Source organism: Fusarium phalaenopsidis (genome assembly GCF_050370095.1).
Source record: "Fusarium phalaenopsidis strain FUZ10S chromosome Unknown contig_32332, whole genome shotgun sequence".
NCBI lineage: Eukaryota > Fungi > Ascomycota > Sordariomycetes > Hypocreales > Nectriaceae > Fusarium > Fusarium phalaenopsidis.
The window spans coordinates 2293328-2310228 of record NW_028145391.1 but is presented as its reverse complement, the minus strand read 5'-3'; the positions used below and the strand labels follow the sequence as shown (position 1 = coordinate 2310228).

The 16901-nt window shown below is 54.6% G+C and overlaps 4 protein-coding genes across 4 annotated transcripts; 2 read left to right on the top strand and 2 right to left on the bottom strand.

The window, feature by feature from the left end:
* Positions 1-4537: 4537 nt before the first annotated feature.
* On the top strand, positions 4538-6808 carry LRP88_13710 (Zn(II)2Cys6 transcription factor domain-containing protein; the record flags this gene model as incomplete). Its single annotated transcript, XM_083250068.1, has 3 exons — positions 4538-5148; positions 5568-5779; positions 5832-6808. 3 exons carry the CDS (start codon positions 4538-4540, stop codon positions 6806-6808), a joined length of 1800 nt encoding a protein of 599 aa, XP_083094402.1.
* Positions 6809-8705: 1897 nt separating this feature from the next.
* On the bottom strand, positions 8706-9086 carry LRP88_13709 (uncharacterized protein; the record flags this gene model as incomplete). The annotated part of the gene is made up of 2 exons (XM_083250067.1): positions 8706-8952; positions 9043-9086. The coding sequence occupies 2 exons, from the start codon at positions 9084-9086 to the stop codon at positions 8706-8708; spliced, it is 291 nt and encodes a 96-aa protein (XP_083094401.1).
* Positions 9087-11423: 2337 nt separating this feature from the next.
* LRP88_13708 (mismatch repair ATPase MLH1) lies at positions 11424-13759 on the top strand (the record flags this gene model as incomplete). Its single annotated transcript, XM_083250066.1, has 3 exons — positions 11424-11445; positions 11615-11799; positions 11855-13759. 3 exons carry the CDS (start codon positions 11424-11426, stop codon positions 13757-13759), a joined length of 2112 nt encoding a protein of 703 aa, XP_083094400.1.
* Positions 13760-14030: 271 nt separating this feature from the next.
* Positions 14031-16044, bottom strand: LRP88_13707 (uncharacterized protein; the record flags this gene model as incomplete). Its single annotated transcript, XM_083250065.1, has 2 exons — positions 14031-15599; positions 15652-16044. 2 exons carry the CDS (start codon positions 16042-16044, stop codon positions 14031-14033), a joined length of 1962 nt encoding a protein of 653 aa, XP_083094399.1.
* Between the last annotated feature and the right edge of the window lie 857 nt (positions 16045-16901).

Below are 16901 nucleotides of genomic sequence, written 5' to 3'. Positions count from 1 at the left end.
GGCACTGGAACGAAGGGGGGCTGGCCCTGTACACACTAGCTCTGCTCCTTGTCTCAACGGCACGGTGCTTCAGCCCTCCCCCCAGATACCAAGGCTGCCGATGCGCGCCGGGCCGGCAGAGATGACGACTTGCTAACTCGCTAACTTGGGATGGCCGTTGATCGAGGTGGATTTCCTGGGTCCTGGGACTTGCTAGGCGCTGGTGCAGTGTCAGCCAAGCACCTCCGGGGTTGGTTAGGCTGTGCTCTTGAAGCAGCCTCCCAGTCTGCAAGGGAAAGTGCTCCCCCAAGGCGGGAGCTGATGCGGTGTCTTGTGTTGCTCAACATGCCGTGGTTGTGTCGTCGTTGTGACTCAAGAACAGGACGGGAGGGAGCCATCTGGTCGAGGACCGAGTATCATCAATGGACGAGGGGATGAGAGCAGCATGTGGTGCAACCGAGGGACTGACTGGTGCTGGGGCTGAACCTTGCACCCTGGCACCAGATCTTGTGGCATCGTACATTTAGCTTCCTGAGCGTGCTACCACCTCTGCATCGAGGTAGGTTGGTTCCCAGCGATTGAGGTTGGAGAGTGGAAGAGAGAAAGTGAAAGAGTGAGCTTCCGCATGTGAGTGAATGGACTTGCGGAACCGTGCACTGAACAAAGAGCGGCTATTGGCAGGTGACTAATAACCCCAACCTCTGCTCTCGTTAGAGGAACCTTCCTGGACCTTGCCATGGCAGCTGGCAGTGGGATTGGAAGTGGAGGCAGGTGCTATGGACAACTACTTCCCTGCTACCTTCTATCTAAATATGGAACTGCGGACGGGAAGCAGCTATCGATGGAGATGAAGAGGCCGCCCCTCGAGCCTATCTGCGTAGGGACCGACCTGGCCTGGAGCAACATCCATGGATTAATCAAATGTCATCGCAACAACCTACACGACACGACCTCGACCAGGCGTCCGTTTAACTCAGGCAGAGGCATGCGCCGGCATCCCTCATCCCCACCAACACCACCACCCAAGACAACCATGAATCCAAGCTACTATTCGCACTTTCCCATCTCCTTGAGTCCCAATCCCATGGATGTCGAGGGCTACCTTCAACCCTACTGCGCTTCGCCGCCGCCGCTGGTAACCTCTGGCTAAATTTACCACACCCAACCAAGGCTGGCCGTGTCATCCCAGGCTCCCGGGGCTTAAAGCAGGAAGCGCGTGCTGTAGTTGAGAAGCGCGGGCGACGTTGGATGTTGCCGGCCGGAGCAGCAGACCACCACTAGGGTCACCAACCATCCCAACCCGCAACGAGCACAAGAGCCCTCCAATTGCGGCGCAACCGCCTGCACTAAAGCGTCTACACATGCCCACAACGAGCCTAACCAGAGCTTGGGTTACCGGCTATTGGCTGTGGATGGCAGACAAAGGCAGGGTGAGGGAGAGCAAGGCAAGAGAGCCCAGGGAAAGGCGACCCCCGGCTTTTTTCTTCTTTTCATCCCATCATTCTCCAACATCATCTCTTGCATCATCCGCCCCCCATTTCCAAAACAATCCCAGTCCCAGTCCCATTCCCAGGTCTTAGCCCCGGCCCCTGTCTTCATACCCCGGGCTTCCGGCCATCAGGGCATCCTTCCTGGCCCCCTTCGTACCGACAGGTTCACGGCGTACGCAGCATCGCGGTCTCATATGGTGACTGGACCCCTTCCTGCCAAGGCATCAAGAGGGACTTGGTCGAGTCGGAGCGGCGGCCGAACGATGAATATGTCTACCTACCTACCTACCCATTGGCTTTCCTCAGCTCAGGCAGGTAGCTGGGGACCCAGGCTCCACCCTGACCCCGAGAGCCCGCTCACTGACGCCAACGCCAGCCAAGGACCAACACCAGCACCAACGCTGTGGCCAACGCCAACCTCAACACCCACGCCCGAAGGAGACGCAACCCGCACACCCTTCCTGCCAACTTGCGAAGCTCAAGCTTTACAGGCCTTCGGTACCTGGTTCCGCAATTAGCCACGAAGCACTGGACGGACTGGACTAGATGGGCAAGGAAGACCAGCGTCATGTCCAACCTTGATTTCGTAGTCCTTGTTCGCGTGCCATTGAACCGACAGACGAGATGGCTCCCCAGTGGTGCTGTTACTCGACAACTAACACTGTATCTGCGCCGCTAGATACATGATGTGCAGCATCAGCTTCGGATTGGCACTATGGGCTCCTCAGATCTGGAACAGAGAAGCACTAACGTTCCGCTGACGCTTTGATTCTCCTGGGCCCCAAAGCTCCATGCCACCACGCGCCGCACTGGTCTTGATGAATTGCAACTGCAACTCAGCCCACTTTCGCTTCACCTAGGCTCAGCAATTGGCCAATGCTTCTCTCTGCTCGACTTCATCTGGGCTCTCACCCTCTTATTTATCCTGTTGTCTCTGCCGCATCCACAAGTGGTCTCATAGAGCTGTGCCATGGCTTTTAGCTAGGCGTTGTTGCTTCTGTCTTGATATGAGGCTCCAGTCCCGCCCTCGCCTCTTGGTACCTAGCCGAGCTTGATGAATTCTGACTGATACTGATGGCTTCATCCCTGCCAATGCCAATGCCAATGCCGTCGTCGTCGTCCCGTCTTGCTGTTGACCCCCGCCGCGCCTCTGATAACCAACATTGATCCCCCGCTTCATGCCTCTCGGCTCCTCCTTCACTGCCTTAATCCCTACCCATGAACATACATCATGTGCCCTTCATCGGCCTGCTATTCTGCGATTCTGCAGGGTTACCGAGCAATTTGACACTAGCTGCGTTCTTGGGTTTGCTGGGCCCCTCGCCCATTTCTGGCTTCACCCCTCCACCCCCCCCTTCTTCCCTCGGCCGGGCAGAGAGCCCATGGACAACCTCCACATCAACCATCTCCACAGGCACCGCCATACCGCCCTGGTACCTAGGCTTAGCTCACCTTGGTCCGTCAAGTTAGTTGCTACTTACAAGACGAGACTACGGATACCTTACCTACCGGTCGGACTCGAGCTGCGTCTTGCTGTGCTGCATCTGGCTGCATCTGCGTCCGCGCTTGCATCTGCATCCTCGTCCACATCTTTTCCCTTGACTCTTTCACGCCTTGGTCTAGTTAAAACCGCTGGTTGGCGGCTTCTTCATTTTGCTGCTCGACTTCCCAGCCGTTGGGTTGTCATCCTCATCGTTTTCTGTCAATCCCATCCATTCGGGCCTGCCGATTTCTACCCAGCCAGTCGGCGCTCGCCCGTCTCTGTCGACGGCTCCCATCACTCCATACAGCTCTCCAGCTTGACAGCCCTTGTTCGTCTTCCTTTGTTAGCTCTCACGCCCCCCCTACAGCTGCTGGTTGGTAGGCAGGTAGGAAGGCAGGCAAGGAAGGTAGACTCGAGGAGCATACACCCTCGGCCGATAAGACAGGTCCGTTCTGGTCAAGCTCAGACAGGCAACGGACGAGAAAGGCTGAAGACTCCCTTCTCATCATCGCCCTCATCCTCTGGTGACACTCCTTCGCCTTCAGGCACGCCCCAATCACAACCGCGTATCGTGTCTTATTGCTCCTTGCGCGCCCAGACAGAAAAAAAGGCCAGCCCAACACAACACAACACAACACAGGCGAGCAAACCTCTGACGCATCTCTGGGGCCCAAGACAGGCGGAGAATTCTCGTCATGGACCTCTACCGGAACCCTTGACTAGCAGCCACTCTAAAATCGGAGCCAGGGTCCTCTCCGAGGCCCTGTCATCAACCCTGAACCCATCCCAGCTGCATCTCAATCGCGCCGCCCACCCCGGGCAGCCCCAGCAGTCACACAAAAACCGACTGCGGGCCACCGTCCAGCCTCCGTCCGCAGTCCGACTTGTTGTGCTCACGGCCTGCCGGCCAGGAAGGGCCCGAAAGACTTAACTCTCCCCGTCCTCCTTCGTCCGGTTCCGCCTCTCAGGCTCCGGTCCTGGGAACATCTGCAGCTGCCCGACTCCGTCTCGACATCCAACTGCACGGCCTCATGTCGTATCACCAGCCCTCCCCAAGATCCATCTTGTTAGTATCACGGGTGCAGCATCTCGTCTCACGGCTCCTCGTCCTCACCCTCGCTTGTCGCCTCCTCTGACCCTTGGCCTGTTGCCTCGCTGCCGCAGCGAAACACTCCCAACATCGGCTTAATACTCTGCCTCTCCTGGACCTGTCCTTCTTTCCTGCCACCTCAGCTCTGCAGATCCTCGAAGCGGGGCAGCCTTCTTTCCTCATCAGTCTCGACAACCTTGCAGCCGTGGACTCGACGGCCTGATTAGCTCTTCCGACTGGCTAGAGCTGCCTGTTATTTCAAACCCTCGTTCTTTCGACAGACGAGCCCATCGCTGGGGAAGCCTGCGGACCCAGGGCTGCCGCGGGCGCTTGACGGGCGCATGTCAGCAGCTGGATAACAACCTCTACCATACATCTGGAGTCCACAGCCTGAAAGGAAGGCCAGCCTTGACCAAAGGCCCTGCCTGTTGTTGTTGGTTTGGATTGGGACCTTTCTGTCCAGCCGACTGATCATCCTGCAGCACCTCTCCCCTCATGGTCACCAATAGCCCCTTCTTCGATACAACGTCTATTCCTCTCGGCCAACGCCGAGGCATCACAGACCTGGCGCAAATAGCTTTGGATCTGACCTGGGCACCCGAGAGAGCAGAGCAGGACGCCATTGCTCGGTCTCGGGCATATCCCTCTCCGCCCATGTCAGGATCTCCGCCCCTCCCCCCGAAGCCGCCCCAAGAAGCTGGTGATCGTGGTCAAGTACCTGTTGGCTATTCAAATCCCAATCGTCAGGATGCCTATCGAGGTAACCTGCCTCAACAACCTCCAATTGATCGCCCAGGACCAATCAATATGCAGCCCACGCTTCCAAGGTTGTTCCAGCAAGAAGCTCCCGACGCTTCCGCATACTCATATCGCAGGCCGGAGGAAACGGCACCACGACCTGTATCCTATGCTCAACCAGGCGCTCCGTCCATGTCTCAACCGCCAAGCTACATCCCTCCTGGTGGGCCTGGAGCGCCTGCGCCCTATCCTCCATCTGCCCGGCCAACGGGCACCGAGAACCAGGCAATGACTTCGCCCAAATCGCAGAGGAAAACCAAAGGCCATGTGGCTTCTGCGTGTGTTCCTTGCAAACGAGCCCATCTTCGGTAAGTGGCAACTCGTGCGAAGATAAGCCCTTACCCCTGAGCCTCACCTGCTGACTTGCAGATAGTTGCGATGGTATGTATCCGTATTCTTCCTTCTTGTTAGGCCCTGAGAGCACTTGCGCGATGTGGTATCCACTCCCTGTTGTGTGCTGAAGTTTTCCTGGAGTTTGTCGATATCGAATGCGCCTACCCTGCTTTTGGATAACATGGACACACAATCATACTATGTCCTAGTGGACTAGTCAGATTGGCATGGAAGCTTCCGATAGATAGCCCCCCTCCCCCATAAGAGAAGCCGTCTCTGTGTTGGTGAAGAAGGGGCTGGGGTTCAAAGATGGGAGGCCTGGGACTCGCTCTTCTCAGCGGACCACTTGGAGCTTTAAACGATGCAAGATGTTGATTCAGGGGCTAATGTTGAGGATAGCGCAACGGCCATGCTCGAGATGCGTGACGAACGGAAAGGAAGAGTCATGCGTGGATGTTCAACATAAGAAAAGGGGTCGACCACGGTTAAGGGATGATCGAGATACGCGTTATGACCCGTCCAGGTTTCCGCACCCTCAGGATGCTGCAGCAAGGCGACCACTAAGCATATACCCTTCGGGTGTGCCAGTAGGCCCTGGGTATGCTGGTCCCCTTTTTACGGACTGGTTGTGCCATTTCGCTAACCACTTGAATCAGAGAACACATGGCTCCCAGGTACCTCGAACGAACACCGAACACCGACCCTACCCATTACCCAGCACCTTTGCCGACTGCTGCCAGAGGTGGAGAGCCCGTGGCTTTCCTAAATATGAAGATGGACTTTGCAAAGACATCGCCAGCTTTTACTGAGGCTGTGGGACACCCTGTTCTTCACGGACAGAACTTGAGTGATGTTGTTGCTCCATCAGACAGGGATAAGGTATTGTCGATTCGAAGCCAACTCATCGAAGAACAGACGAGAAAGGAACCGAATTACCTCCCTCCCATACTCGCTCGGCTCGACCACATCATCCAGGGACTTGGATTTGGGGCGGAGGAAATCGGGCGGTTCCAGCTTGACCGCCAAGAATACCTGGTATTCAGAGGTGTTGATGGCCAACCGAGGCAATTTCCTATCCGTCTAGGCCTCGCGAAAGAGGGATCCATCTATTTCGTGGTCATGATGCTCAGCTTGAGATATCCCTTGCCGCCTTCGCCTGTCTCTCGAGAGGTGGCGCATGCCTATGGTTCTCAACCGCCGACTCCTCAGGCTGCCTATAGTCAGCGAATACCGCCGCCAGCGTCAGTGCCAGTGCCGCCACCCTTTGACCCGACACGGGGCCGATTCAACGACATGCCCTTGGTATCTCGACCGGCTCCTGGGCCCTCAACGCAGCTGCCGGCAAATCTGTCTCCTCGAATTGCTGTCGGTGCTGGAGCGGCGTCGTATGCGGCATCACCTAGCCGTACCGAATATGCAGGCCCACCGTCATATCATGTTCCCCGAAGCGAACTACCTCCTCCGAGCGGACCACGTCCTCAAGCGTCGTTTCAGCTTCCGCCGATCCGAGCCCAGCCAGATCAGCCTGGGGCACGCCCATCGGGGGAGCAATCATGGCCTCGGGGGGAGCGGCCGAGTCGGGTTGATATTGGAGGCCTGATCGATAAGCCTGATGCTCCAGGACGGCCGCGGTAGTGCCGTGAAAAGCTCCAGTGACGAGGCGCAAGGGGACAGCGCCATACTGATAATGAAGGGAAACTAAACATTTTTACATGATGAAGGGGGAGCCTGGATGGGATGTTTGATTTTTTTTGATTTGGGTGTGATGGGATTTCGTGTCTATAAGGACACCACAGCATGTACAATAGTCCTATCGGTGTGATGCACCACATATACCGTTTTTGTTTTGTTGCGGGAGCGAAGAAGCCAGTAAGGGATGGATGGGATCCTGTCAAGGAGGCTGTTTCAGGCATTTCCAGCCGGCGGCGTTGGGTTGCGTTGAGGACGTTGAAATGGCCACAAGCTTGCAGGGCTGAACAAGCGGCCAAATGACTGGTTGAATTTGATTTTAGCTGACTCCTCTGTGTTGGGCAGCTCTGTATGAGGTTGTGTTCCTTGATGGTGAAAGAGAAGCTCTAGATGAGCAGCGTGATTGGTTCCAAGGGTTGGTGAAGTCTGCTGAAGGTTGCTGCATTTTGAAGGCGTTTTCAAGTATACCCAGGAGGGAGACTCGGTCGCAAGGGAAACAGAGAGTGGGCGGGCAAAGAGGAAGAACTCGAGCCAAGAAGAAGGACGATGCTGGCTGGCCGGCATCAAGGCAGACCTGCAGATGAGGGTTGGGCAGCAAACGAGACCGAGAGGGGCAGCATGTTTGTTTATGCGTCAAGGACACATTGGGGTCTATGATGAGGGGGACGATGCAGGCTCGGAGAGACGGAGAGTGGGAGGTAGAGGATCTCGTTGTGAATACTCAAGGACGATGTTGAAAGCAATCCATGCGACATCCCACGTGTTTGATGCTGGTTACACAACGCAACAAGCATTGATCCCTGGCGAAGGATCTGATCTCACGGCAAAGCAGTTGGAAGGGAACGAGAGGGGGGAGGGGGAGAGCGAGAGATTGGCGCAGAGATGAGGCAGCCAGGGGATTAGAGCCGAAGCCACCAATGAGGCGGCGGGAAAGACACGGCAAAGGAAGCGGGAAGAGCAGGTAGTGAATGGATGGATGCAGAAACGTTGTGTGTGTGTGGTTTGTGATACCAAACCCGTGGCCAATGCGGCCAGCACCCGAATTTATCATGGAGTCAGTCAGCAGGTGAACAAGGGTTCCTTGAGAGGGGGCGTGTGATGTATGGACGGAGGAAGGGATGCGCGCGTCTGTGTCTCGATCGATGGCCGCTCCTTTATTTTTATTTTTAATTCTCCGAGAGCCCTACAGAACGGCCCGCTCCCTCCACTCCCGGGACCTGGGCTTGCGTTGTGGCCGCCGTGTCGGGGATGGGGATGGGGGAGACAAGAGCGACCCGGGTGCCGGAGACGCGAATATCGGAGTCGAGGTCCGGCGCCCCGACATTGTGGCCCAGGTGCTGGCTGGATCGGGCGGCGGAGGAGGCTGGTGGAGGACATCACGGGCTGTGGGTAAGGGCCTGAAGGGGCAAGTTTTGGGGGTATAAAGAAGCAGTTTTAATATTGAACCGGGCACCTATATCTCCAAACATCCATTCTATCCATAACGCCTGCTAGCCAATGCGAATTGGCCGATATGACCCATCGACCTCTTTCTAAACAATAACAGACAATCCAGAAAAACATAATGCCGAAGGTGGTAACAATCTGAAGACGGGGAAAGGCGACCCGGAAATATTCGTGGTGTTATATTACAAGGGCTCGTGGGGGATCCGTCTCTGGCGCCGAAAGGTCAGGAAAGTTTGTTGTCGAGACGGGTCGTTGTTATTGTGTCATTGAAGCTTCGGCGTAGGCTTCAGTTGTGTTCCGGCTGTGTTGAGTTGCTCTGAAGCCCCCCCACTGACCTCATGCAGCCATTTTGACTTCGTCGAGCCGGGTCTGCTGAAGAAGGTGTTTCCTCTACTGCCTAGGACTTCTTGGGCGTCGTCACTAGCACACTCATATCCGGCAGCGTGACTCTGGGCCTGATGGGAGTGAGATTCCTGTTGTTGGAAAGGCGGTCGAGATCGGCGCCAGGGTCGCTGCCAGCGACCGGGGCGGTGGGGCCGGACTGCATGTAACCGAAGGTGGTGCTGTCGGAGGGAGCTGGAGGCTGGCCGGCGTTGGTCGGGGCAGAAGCGGGTGACACTGAGCGCGTGTTGGAGGAAATGGATCTGATAAGTGGTTCATGTCAGCAATGAGCGTCTACTGGAAGCGTCACTCTCGCTCGGGAGAGAGTTGGGAGACACGGGGAAGAAGCGTACGGAGGGTGAACGATAGTAGACGTATTGACTGTGGAAGGAGCCATTTTCGAAATGTTTTTGGAAGGTTAATCGAGCAGGACTGCGATGTTGTTTGGTGATTGATGCTTCTCAGGAGGGCCGTAATTGGGTATTAATGGTTTGTCGAAAGATGGAGGGACTTGATTCAGAAGGGGTGCGGCAGAAGCAGGACTTAAATAAGAGCTACGGTTGTTTGCGAACCACGAGGCAGATGGTCAGCAATGGATCTAAAATACAAGTGTGTTTTGGACGATTGTTTTCAAGCCGTGGTCCTTTCTCAAGTGTGTGCGTAGTACGGTTGAAGTGGAAAAATTCATAGCCATGGATGACGACAAGGAGGGTGGTGGAGCTGGAGGTTTGCGCCTCACAGCCGTGACTACTCTAGGCTGCCATGGGCACCTTGGAGTACACGGTACGTCAATTCCGCCCACAGCTGTGTTTACTACGGATGTATAGACTTCAAAGATGCCGGTTAGCATCTTATTCATGTTGATCCATTTCTGGTAGACCTCTTAGAAGCCTCATGTTCCTGACTGGCGTCCCTGAATTGGGGTCCCTGAACACATGACAGACACTTCGTGATAAAGTTGCATTTTGTGTCAATGACAAAGTCTGACAGGCGCATGCAACCCAACATCCCAGTACCGCGCGAGACAATGTTGCAACATGGTTAACAAGCAGCTACAGACTTGCATTGGGAATTCAGGTGAGGGAAGAGAGAAGCACAGCAAGCGCCCAGTTGCCCCAACTGTCACCCCCCGGAGAGTTTTTCTGTGTCTCACACTTGTGGTGATACCTGATGACCTTACCAGTTATCCAGGCAACAACTGACCTTTTTGCCACCCAGCAGAGCGGTGAAGAGAGTAAAAATCTGAAATGAGAAAAGATTTGCAGACTTTTCCCATCGTCAGTGGGCGATGTACGAAAGGAAAGGAGGCGCATGTTGTCTCAACGTTTGAGGTACCGTGAAAAGAGCGAAGTGGATTAGCAGAGGCAGGCGCACATGCGCCACGGACTAGACGCCCAGGAAGAGTATGAAATGGAAATTGCAGAGAAAGGAAAACAAGGCAACGTGGGACTGCGGGGCTCAATATGAGTTGAAAAGGACAAAGGATAGAGGCTGTGAAAGGGCGCAGTGAAAAGGACAATGACTCAATATACCAATATACAGAGTTGAACTGTCATATTCGACGCTGGGCAGAATGCTAGGCTCAACTTCAGAGGCTGTGCTGAGCGCCTCGCTTCAGGCTAACTTGGACACTGAGTCACCCAAGAGAAAAAGACTAACAAGGCATCTTCATGGAAGAGATGTTTGTTAATTGTGTCCCTTTTTTGAGGTACAAAATTTCACATGCACATTTAGTGAAATGTGCAAGAAACATCCCGCTGCCCTTTGAGACATTGTGAGCCAGTGACATAGCGTAGTGCAATTCACCCATTCACAGAGGCAGGCACCTGCTTCTGGCCCAGCAGTACCTACCTTAGCTTGCATTGGATCACATCAACCTGCGCCTGGCCAACTATGGAGCAAGGCCGCGGCGCGGGGGATGGAGATTGAGGTTGAGGTCGGGCCATGGTTTGGTTGCACCATCCCATCCCCGCGCGATCCTCGTACTCACAGCCCTGGAGGGCTGATTCACACGGGCCTTCTTGAGCTAATCTGTACTGAGATCTTTTGTTGGGACCAGGTTTCTTCAGGGCGAAGCTGCCTTGCAGGGTGATGAGTTGTTCAATGTGGAAAAAGAAAAAAAAAAGTCATGATATTGGACCATAAGAAATAGAGTTTAGGCATAAGCTGACGCATCCAGGGCAATTCAGGGGAATTCTTCTTCGACGGTGTTTGGTTTGCTGCTGTACATACCTGCAATCGTGATTCGGTATTACTACAGAAGGCAGGTACCAGCATGCAAGCGCCGTATCACGTGCCACACATGCCCAGCTGCCTGCTCCTCCACTGAGGCCGCCGGCATTTCATCCGATCACCAGGTCCTTGTTACCTCACGGATTGCTTGGCTTGGGTTACGCGCAGTTCGTCCTCTCCTGCATGAACGCGCCTATTTGTTTTTTTCGCTTCCCTTCTTCTAGACAACGTCAACCAGGTCAGGCCACCACGGCCGAACAACCCGGGCCCCAGGGGAAACGAGAGATGAGATAACAACCAACGAGGAAACGGACATGGGATAAGAGACATCAACCAAACCCGCACATGACCGTGCTTCTTGCGTTACGAGTACTATTTCCACTTTCATCTTCGCGCGCATCTACCTCCCTGAACCCGCATCATTTTGCTGGGCCAGTGCGTCGAGACAACACAGCCCCGGGCGAGTGCGTACCCAGCCTTGCTTGCCCGACTCACACACATCATGGCTGATGTTGACATGGGAGGTGTCCCAACAATCGACAACGGCATTTCCCATGCCGGCACAAAAAGGAAAGCCGAGAGCGACCCCGATGAAAGCAGTGCCCCCCGAAGAATAAAGGTTAGCGAACTATCTGCGGCTGCCTTTGCCACTTTGGATCCCAGATGTGGCTTACTTCCCATGCTGACATGAAGCCCAGGCACTTGACCCCAATGTTGTCAATAAGATCGCCGCCGGCGAGATCATTGTGGCTCCTGTCCATGCTCTCAAGGAGCTCATTGAGAACGCCGTCGATGCGGGCGCTACCTCCTTGGACGTGATGGCCAAGGATGGAGGCCTGAAGCTCCTCCAGATCACCGACAATGGCTGCGGAATCCAGGTGAATGACTCGGCCACCACGCCCATATGACTCACAAGGCTGATTCCCAGGGCAGAAAGATGATTTGGCAATTCTCTGCGAGCGCCACACCACCTCAAAGATCAGCACTTTTGAGGACTTGTCCTCGATTGAAACCTATGGATTCAGAGGTGAGGCTTTGGCCAGCATCAGCCACATTGCCCACCTGTCTGTCACCACCAAGACCAAGGACTCTGACCTCGCCTGGCGGGCTCACTACCTCGACGGCAGACTGACTGCCCCGAAACCTGGTCAGTCAGCCGAGCCAAAAGGTGTGGCGGGTCGTCCGGGCACTCAAATCACAGTTGAAGACCTGTTTTACAATGTGCCCACCCGCAGAAGGGCTTTCCGCTCTACTGCTGACGAGTTCAACAAGATCATTGATATGGTTGGTCGATACGCCGTCCACTGCAAGGGCGTTGGCTTCACCTGCAAGAAAGCAGGCGAGGCATCGACCAGCTTATCAGTACAGGCCCACGCCACCGTCATTGATCGCATTCGCCAGATTCACGGTAGCAGTGTGGCGAATGAGCTCCTGGAGTTTGCGACTTCAGAAGATCGCTGGGGTTTCAAGGCTGAGGGCTACGCGACCAATGCAAACTATTCGGTCAAGAAGACAACGCTGCTTCTCTTTATCAATCATCGATGTGTCGAGTCAACACATATCAAGAAGGCGGTGGAGCAGACGTATAGCAATTTCTTGCCCAAGAATGGCCACCCGTTCATCTACTTGAGCCTCGAGATCGACCCGGCTCGGGTAGATGTCAATGTCCATCCCACCAAGAAGGAAGTACACTTCCTCAATGAGGATGAGATTATCCAGGTTATCTGCGAGCATATCGAGTCAAAGCTGGCTGCTGTTGATACTAGCCGAACTTTTATGACGCAGACTCTCCTTCCCGGTGCAAAGCCTGTTGAATCAACACCACAGACCGAGACCGACGGGACCCCTAGCCGAAGAACACCGGCAACGAAAAGAGCTAGAAGAAACTCGAATGACCTGGTTAGAACCGATACTGCCGAACGGAAGATTACATCCATGTTTGTTAGGGCTGGCCCGAGCGAGTCTACGGCGTCGAACGATCATGCAGGAGATACATCTGCGGCACCCGAAGCTCTGGAATATGAGATGGTGGATCGAGAGACAGTCCAATGTCGACTCAACAGTATAAAGCAGTTGAGGCACGATGTCAGAGAAGATATGCATAATGAGTTGACAGAGATCTTTTCCTCTCATACCTTTGTTGGTATTGTTGACGACCAGCGTCGACTCGCGGCGATCCAAGGAGACGTCAAGCTATATCTGATCGACTACGGCCGGACATGTTTCGAATACTTTTATCAACTTGGTTTGACAGACTTTGGCAACTTTGGCACCATCAGATTTGGCCCTGCACTGGATCTCCGTGAGCTGCTTCGAATGGCAGCTCAGACGGAGAAGAATGCCATTGCCTCGCCTGATGAGGACTTTGACGTTGAAACCTTGGTCAACCGAGTGGCAGATCAGCTCATTGAGCGTCGCGAAATGCTGCTCGAGTACTTTTCTCTTGAGATTTCCCCTGCTGGCGAACTTGTCTCGCTGCCGCTTCTCATTAAGGGATATACTCCACCCCTGGTCAAACTCCCTCGCTTTCTCCTCCGTCTTGGCCCAGCTGTCGATTGGACCGAGGAGAAGGCGTGTTTTGAAACCTTTCTGCGTGAGTTGGCCACTTTCTACGTCCCGGAATCGTTGCCAGCATTGCCAGGGGACCCAGAAAGCCTTCGCGAGGAGAAAATTGACGAAGATTTGCGTGCTCGGCGTCAGCATGTGAGGCACGCCGTACAACACGTTTTCTTTCCGGCGTTCAAGGCGAGACTGGTGGCGACCAAATCACTCATGCAAGATGGAGTGCTGGAGGTTGCAAGTTTGAAGGGTTTATATCGGGTGTTTGAACGGTGCTGAGAGTCATGAGAGTATCTAGAGGCGGGACTTCGAACCTACCACCTGCGGTTAAGGGGCTCAATATGTTGGAACTGTCGAATATGGGGGAAGGCGCCGATTATTGGGATCAACTTTGAGGACAAAGTAGATAAAAGCGTAAGCTACAAGAGCACATAGGCGTCTCCTAAGTCACTTCGGGATTACATGACGAGTTTAAAAAGCCTTGCTTGAGCGGCATATACCAAGATTCATATTCTCATCAGATTAAAAACTCAACAGCTTTTATTTAAACCTAGGCCTCGGGCTTGTTCTTCCGCTTGTACGCCAAGAAACGATTCAAGTTGAGCACAGCCTCGTCCGCACGTAGGCGCAGCTCGCCATGGGCGCGCTTGTCGATGGTCTTGACCATGGCGCGCGCCTTAGGGAGCACCTCTTCGAGATGCTTGACAAAGTTGTCCTTCCAGAAGACGTCCTTGTCGTATGAGTAGCCCTCGTCGGCGTAGACGTCAAAGACTTGGTTGAGGGCCTCGACGGCGTCGGCTGGCGGTGTGGCGGGCAGACCGGCGAGGAGGGTGATGAGAAAGGTGCCGACGTCGCGGTTGCGGCCCAGGGGTGCGGGCTCGAGGGCCAGCTGGCCCAGGACGCCAATGCACTTTACGCTCAGGGCCTGGAAGGGATCCTCGGCATCCTGGGCGGCGGGGGAGCCCTTGGTGGCCTGGTAGAGGGCGATGAAGCGGCGGTGCTCATCAGCAAAGGGGGTCGAGGGTCGGCCGCGGAGAGAGCGGGTGACTGCCCATGCGAGGCCGGTGACATGTGTCGCGAGGCCGACGTCGGCAGTATCGGTGGCGAGAATAGGGGCGACGACGCCGGTCCAGAGGGCGCGGCCAGCGGGATCCCAGGCGGCCTGGATGGGAGCGTTGTGCTTGTCCGAAAAGTCAATGAGTGAGACGGACCAAGCGATGTTGCTTAGGGCGGCGAGGGCGTGGGACTGGAGGCGGAGGGCTGTGTCATCCGAGGGGGAGAGGGAGGCTATACGGATGAGCTCAGGGAGGGCTGTATCGATGAGGGTCTTGAGAACAGGGAGATCATCGATGTTTCCGTCTTCTTCGTCTCTGTCAGCGCCTGTTACCATCTCCATGTCGGCTTCTAGTTCGTCCTCGTCCATCTCATCATCGTCGTCTGCCATTTCCTCTCCATCAGAGACCCCATCGGCATCACCCATCTCCTCGTCATCCTTGGCTCCCGTCTTTTCAGGCTTGGGGGGTCCATCGACATCCCCTGATGTGTTGAGCGTTGTTCCAATGGAGGCAAGAATCTCGAGGGCCAGCTGTTGACACTCGATGGGGTTCGCCCAGCCGAGAGCGTCCGAGGACTGACCTGGCTCGTAGGTCTTGATGGCCTGTGAGAGAGTGGGGATAAGAAGAGAATCGTCGGCACCAAGGGCCAAGTCTTGGCCTTCGAGAGCAGCAAAGAGGTTATGCAGGACACCACAGGCCAGAATGCCGTCACTGTTGGCCTTTTTCCTCAAAGATAGAAGGGTGCCGTATGTGCGGTGCTCCTTGGAAGCGACAACCTTGTCGGAAAGCTGCTCGTTATCCTCACAGAGGATCATGAGACAGGCCAGGGCATCGCTCCTTAGTGAAACGATCTCAGGGTTGCTGGCAAGCTCGTCAGATGTGAGGAGGAAGAGAAGGCGAGTGATGATGGTGTTGCGGGAGATGGCTTCTAGAATGTCATCTTGAGCTTCAGCGAGAGCAGTCAGAAGTGAGATGAGTGATGAAGCAATGCTGAGAATGGCTGTCTGCTCAGGCTTGGAACGTTTCTGGAACTCCAACTCCTTGGACAGCAACAGCTCGGTAACCTGGTTCATGTGAGTTGATGCATACTTGGTCAGGCTGAAACATTTGACTTACCGACTTGGCCGCAAACTCAATAGCAGTGAGAATATCAACCCGGTAAAGATGAACACAGAAATCAGGCTCCTCCTCCTGAGCCAGAACCTGCAAGATCCCCCACCCAGCAGCACGACTCTCGAGAGCAGCGTCAGTGAGGGTCTGGTCGAGGATGGTCCTCACGATCTGCTCGCGCAGGAGCAGCTTGCGACACCTCTCATCCTGGATGATGCTCGAGACGGCGGTAGCGGCGGCGGCGCGAGACTTGGGGTCGGAGCTCTTAAGGTCGTTGATGACGGGAAGGATCTTGGACTCTCTGAGAGCGGCGAGCTCTGGGTCCGAGGGCGGCTTGATGGTTTTTGCTATGGGGTTTTTGCGGGCGGCGTTGCCGCGATTTCTGCGGGACTTTGCCATGGGAGAGAAGTGTTCCGAGGTTGATTATCTTGGGGCGAGAGAGAGAGAGAGAGTTTGTTTCAAAGGAAGGGGACAAGAGTGAGTTGTGTTTCTTGTTAAAGTGTGAATAATTTGATGGTGGATGAAAATTTACAAGGATGTTTGGCGACGGCGATTCGTGCCCCACCAAAATATTTGTTTCGCCGTTGCTAACACTACGATGGAGTACAAGCTGCTACTACTAACTTCTCGTCATCCCTGTGATTAATTATCTTGGCTGGGAATAACCTCTTGAAAGAATTGGCGTCTTGAACAATCCTTTGTGCCATTGCCGCGTATCCGTGCTCAGGTATGCCATTGTCTGACCCTGCCTTATCTGCTTCTCCCTGCTCTGGTCTCAGAACCACCCTCGCCTTGGCAAGTGGCCTTTAACCTCTCGTGTCGAGTGTATTTACAAGGTTACATTATGGCTTTAGACAACGATTTCGGCTCGCCTCAGTTTTAGTAGCGCATGTATCAAGATATGGAACATAGTCATTTATAGTTGACGATCAAGAAGTCTTTATTATGCACAAATATACCTCCGTCATCTACTCCATTGCTTTTTATGTTGAGACACTCCCATCTTACAGCATATTTCCAGCTGCCCCCAAGCCTGAAGCCACTGAAAGCGAAGCTAAAACCAAGCCACACTGCGGGATGCCAAGCACGAGCCACGCTGTTACATACGGTACGGTACAACCTCCAACAGCTAACCTCCGCTAGGTTCTAAGCAAGGGTCAGCTTCGTCATCCTTCTTCAATCGTTTGCTCCTAATTCATTAAAAGCGACTTTGTCCTTTTTACCCTCTCCCTCCCTCCCTCGTCGCAAACATCCGC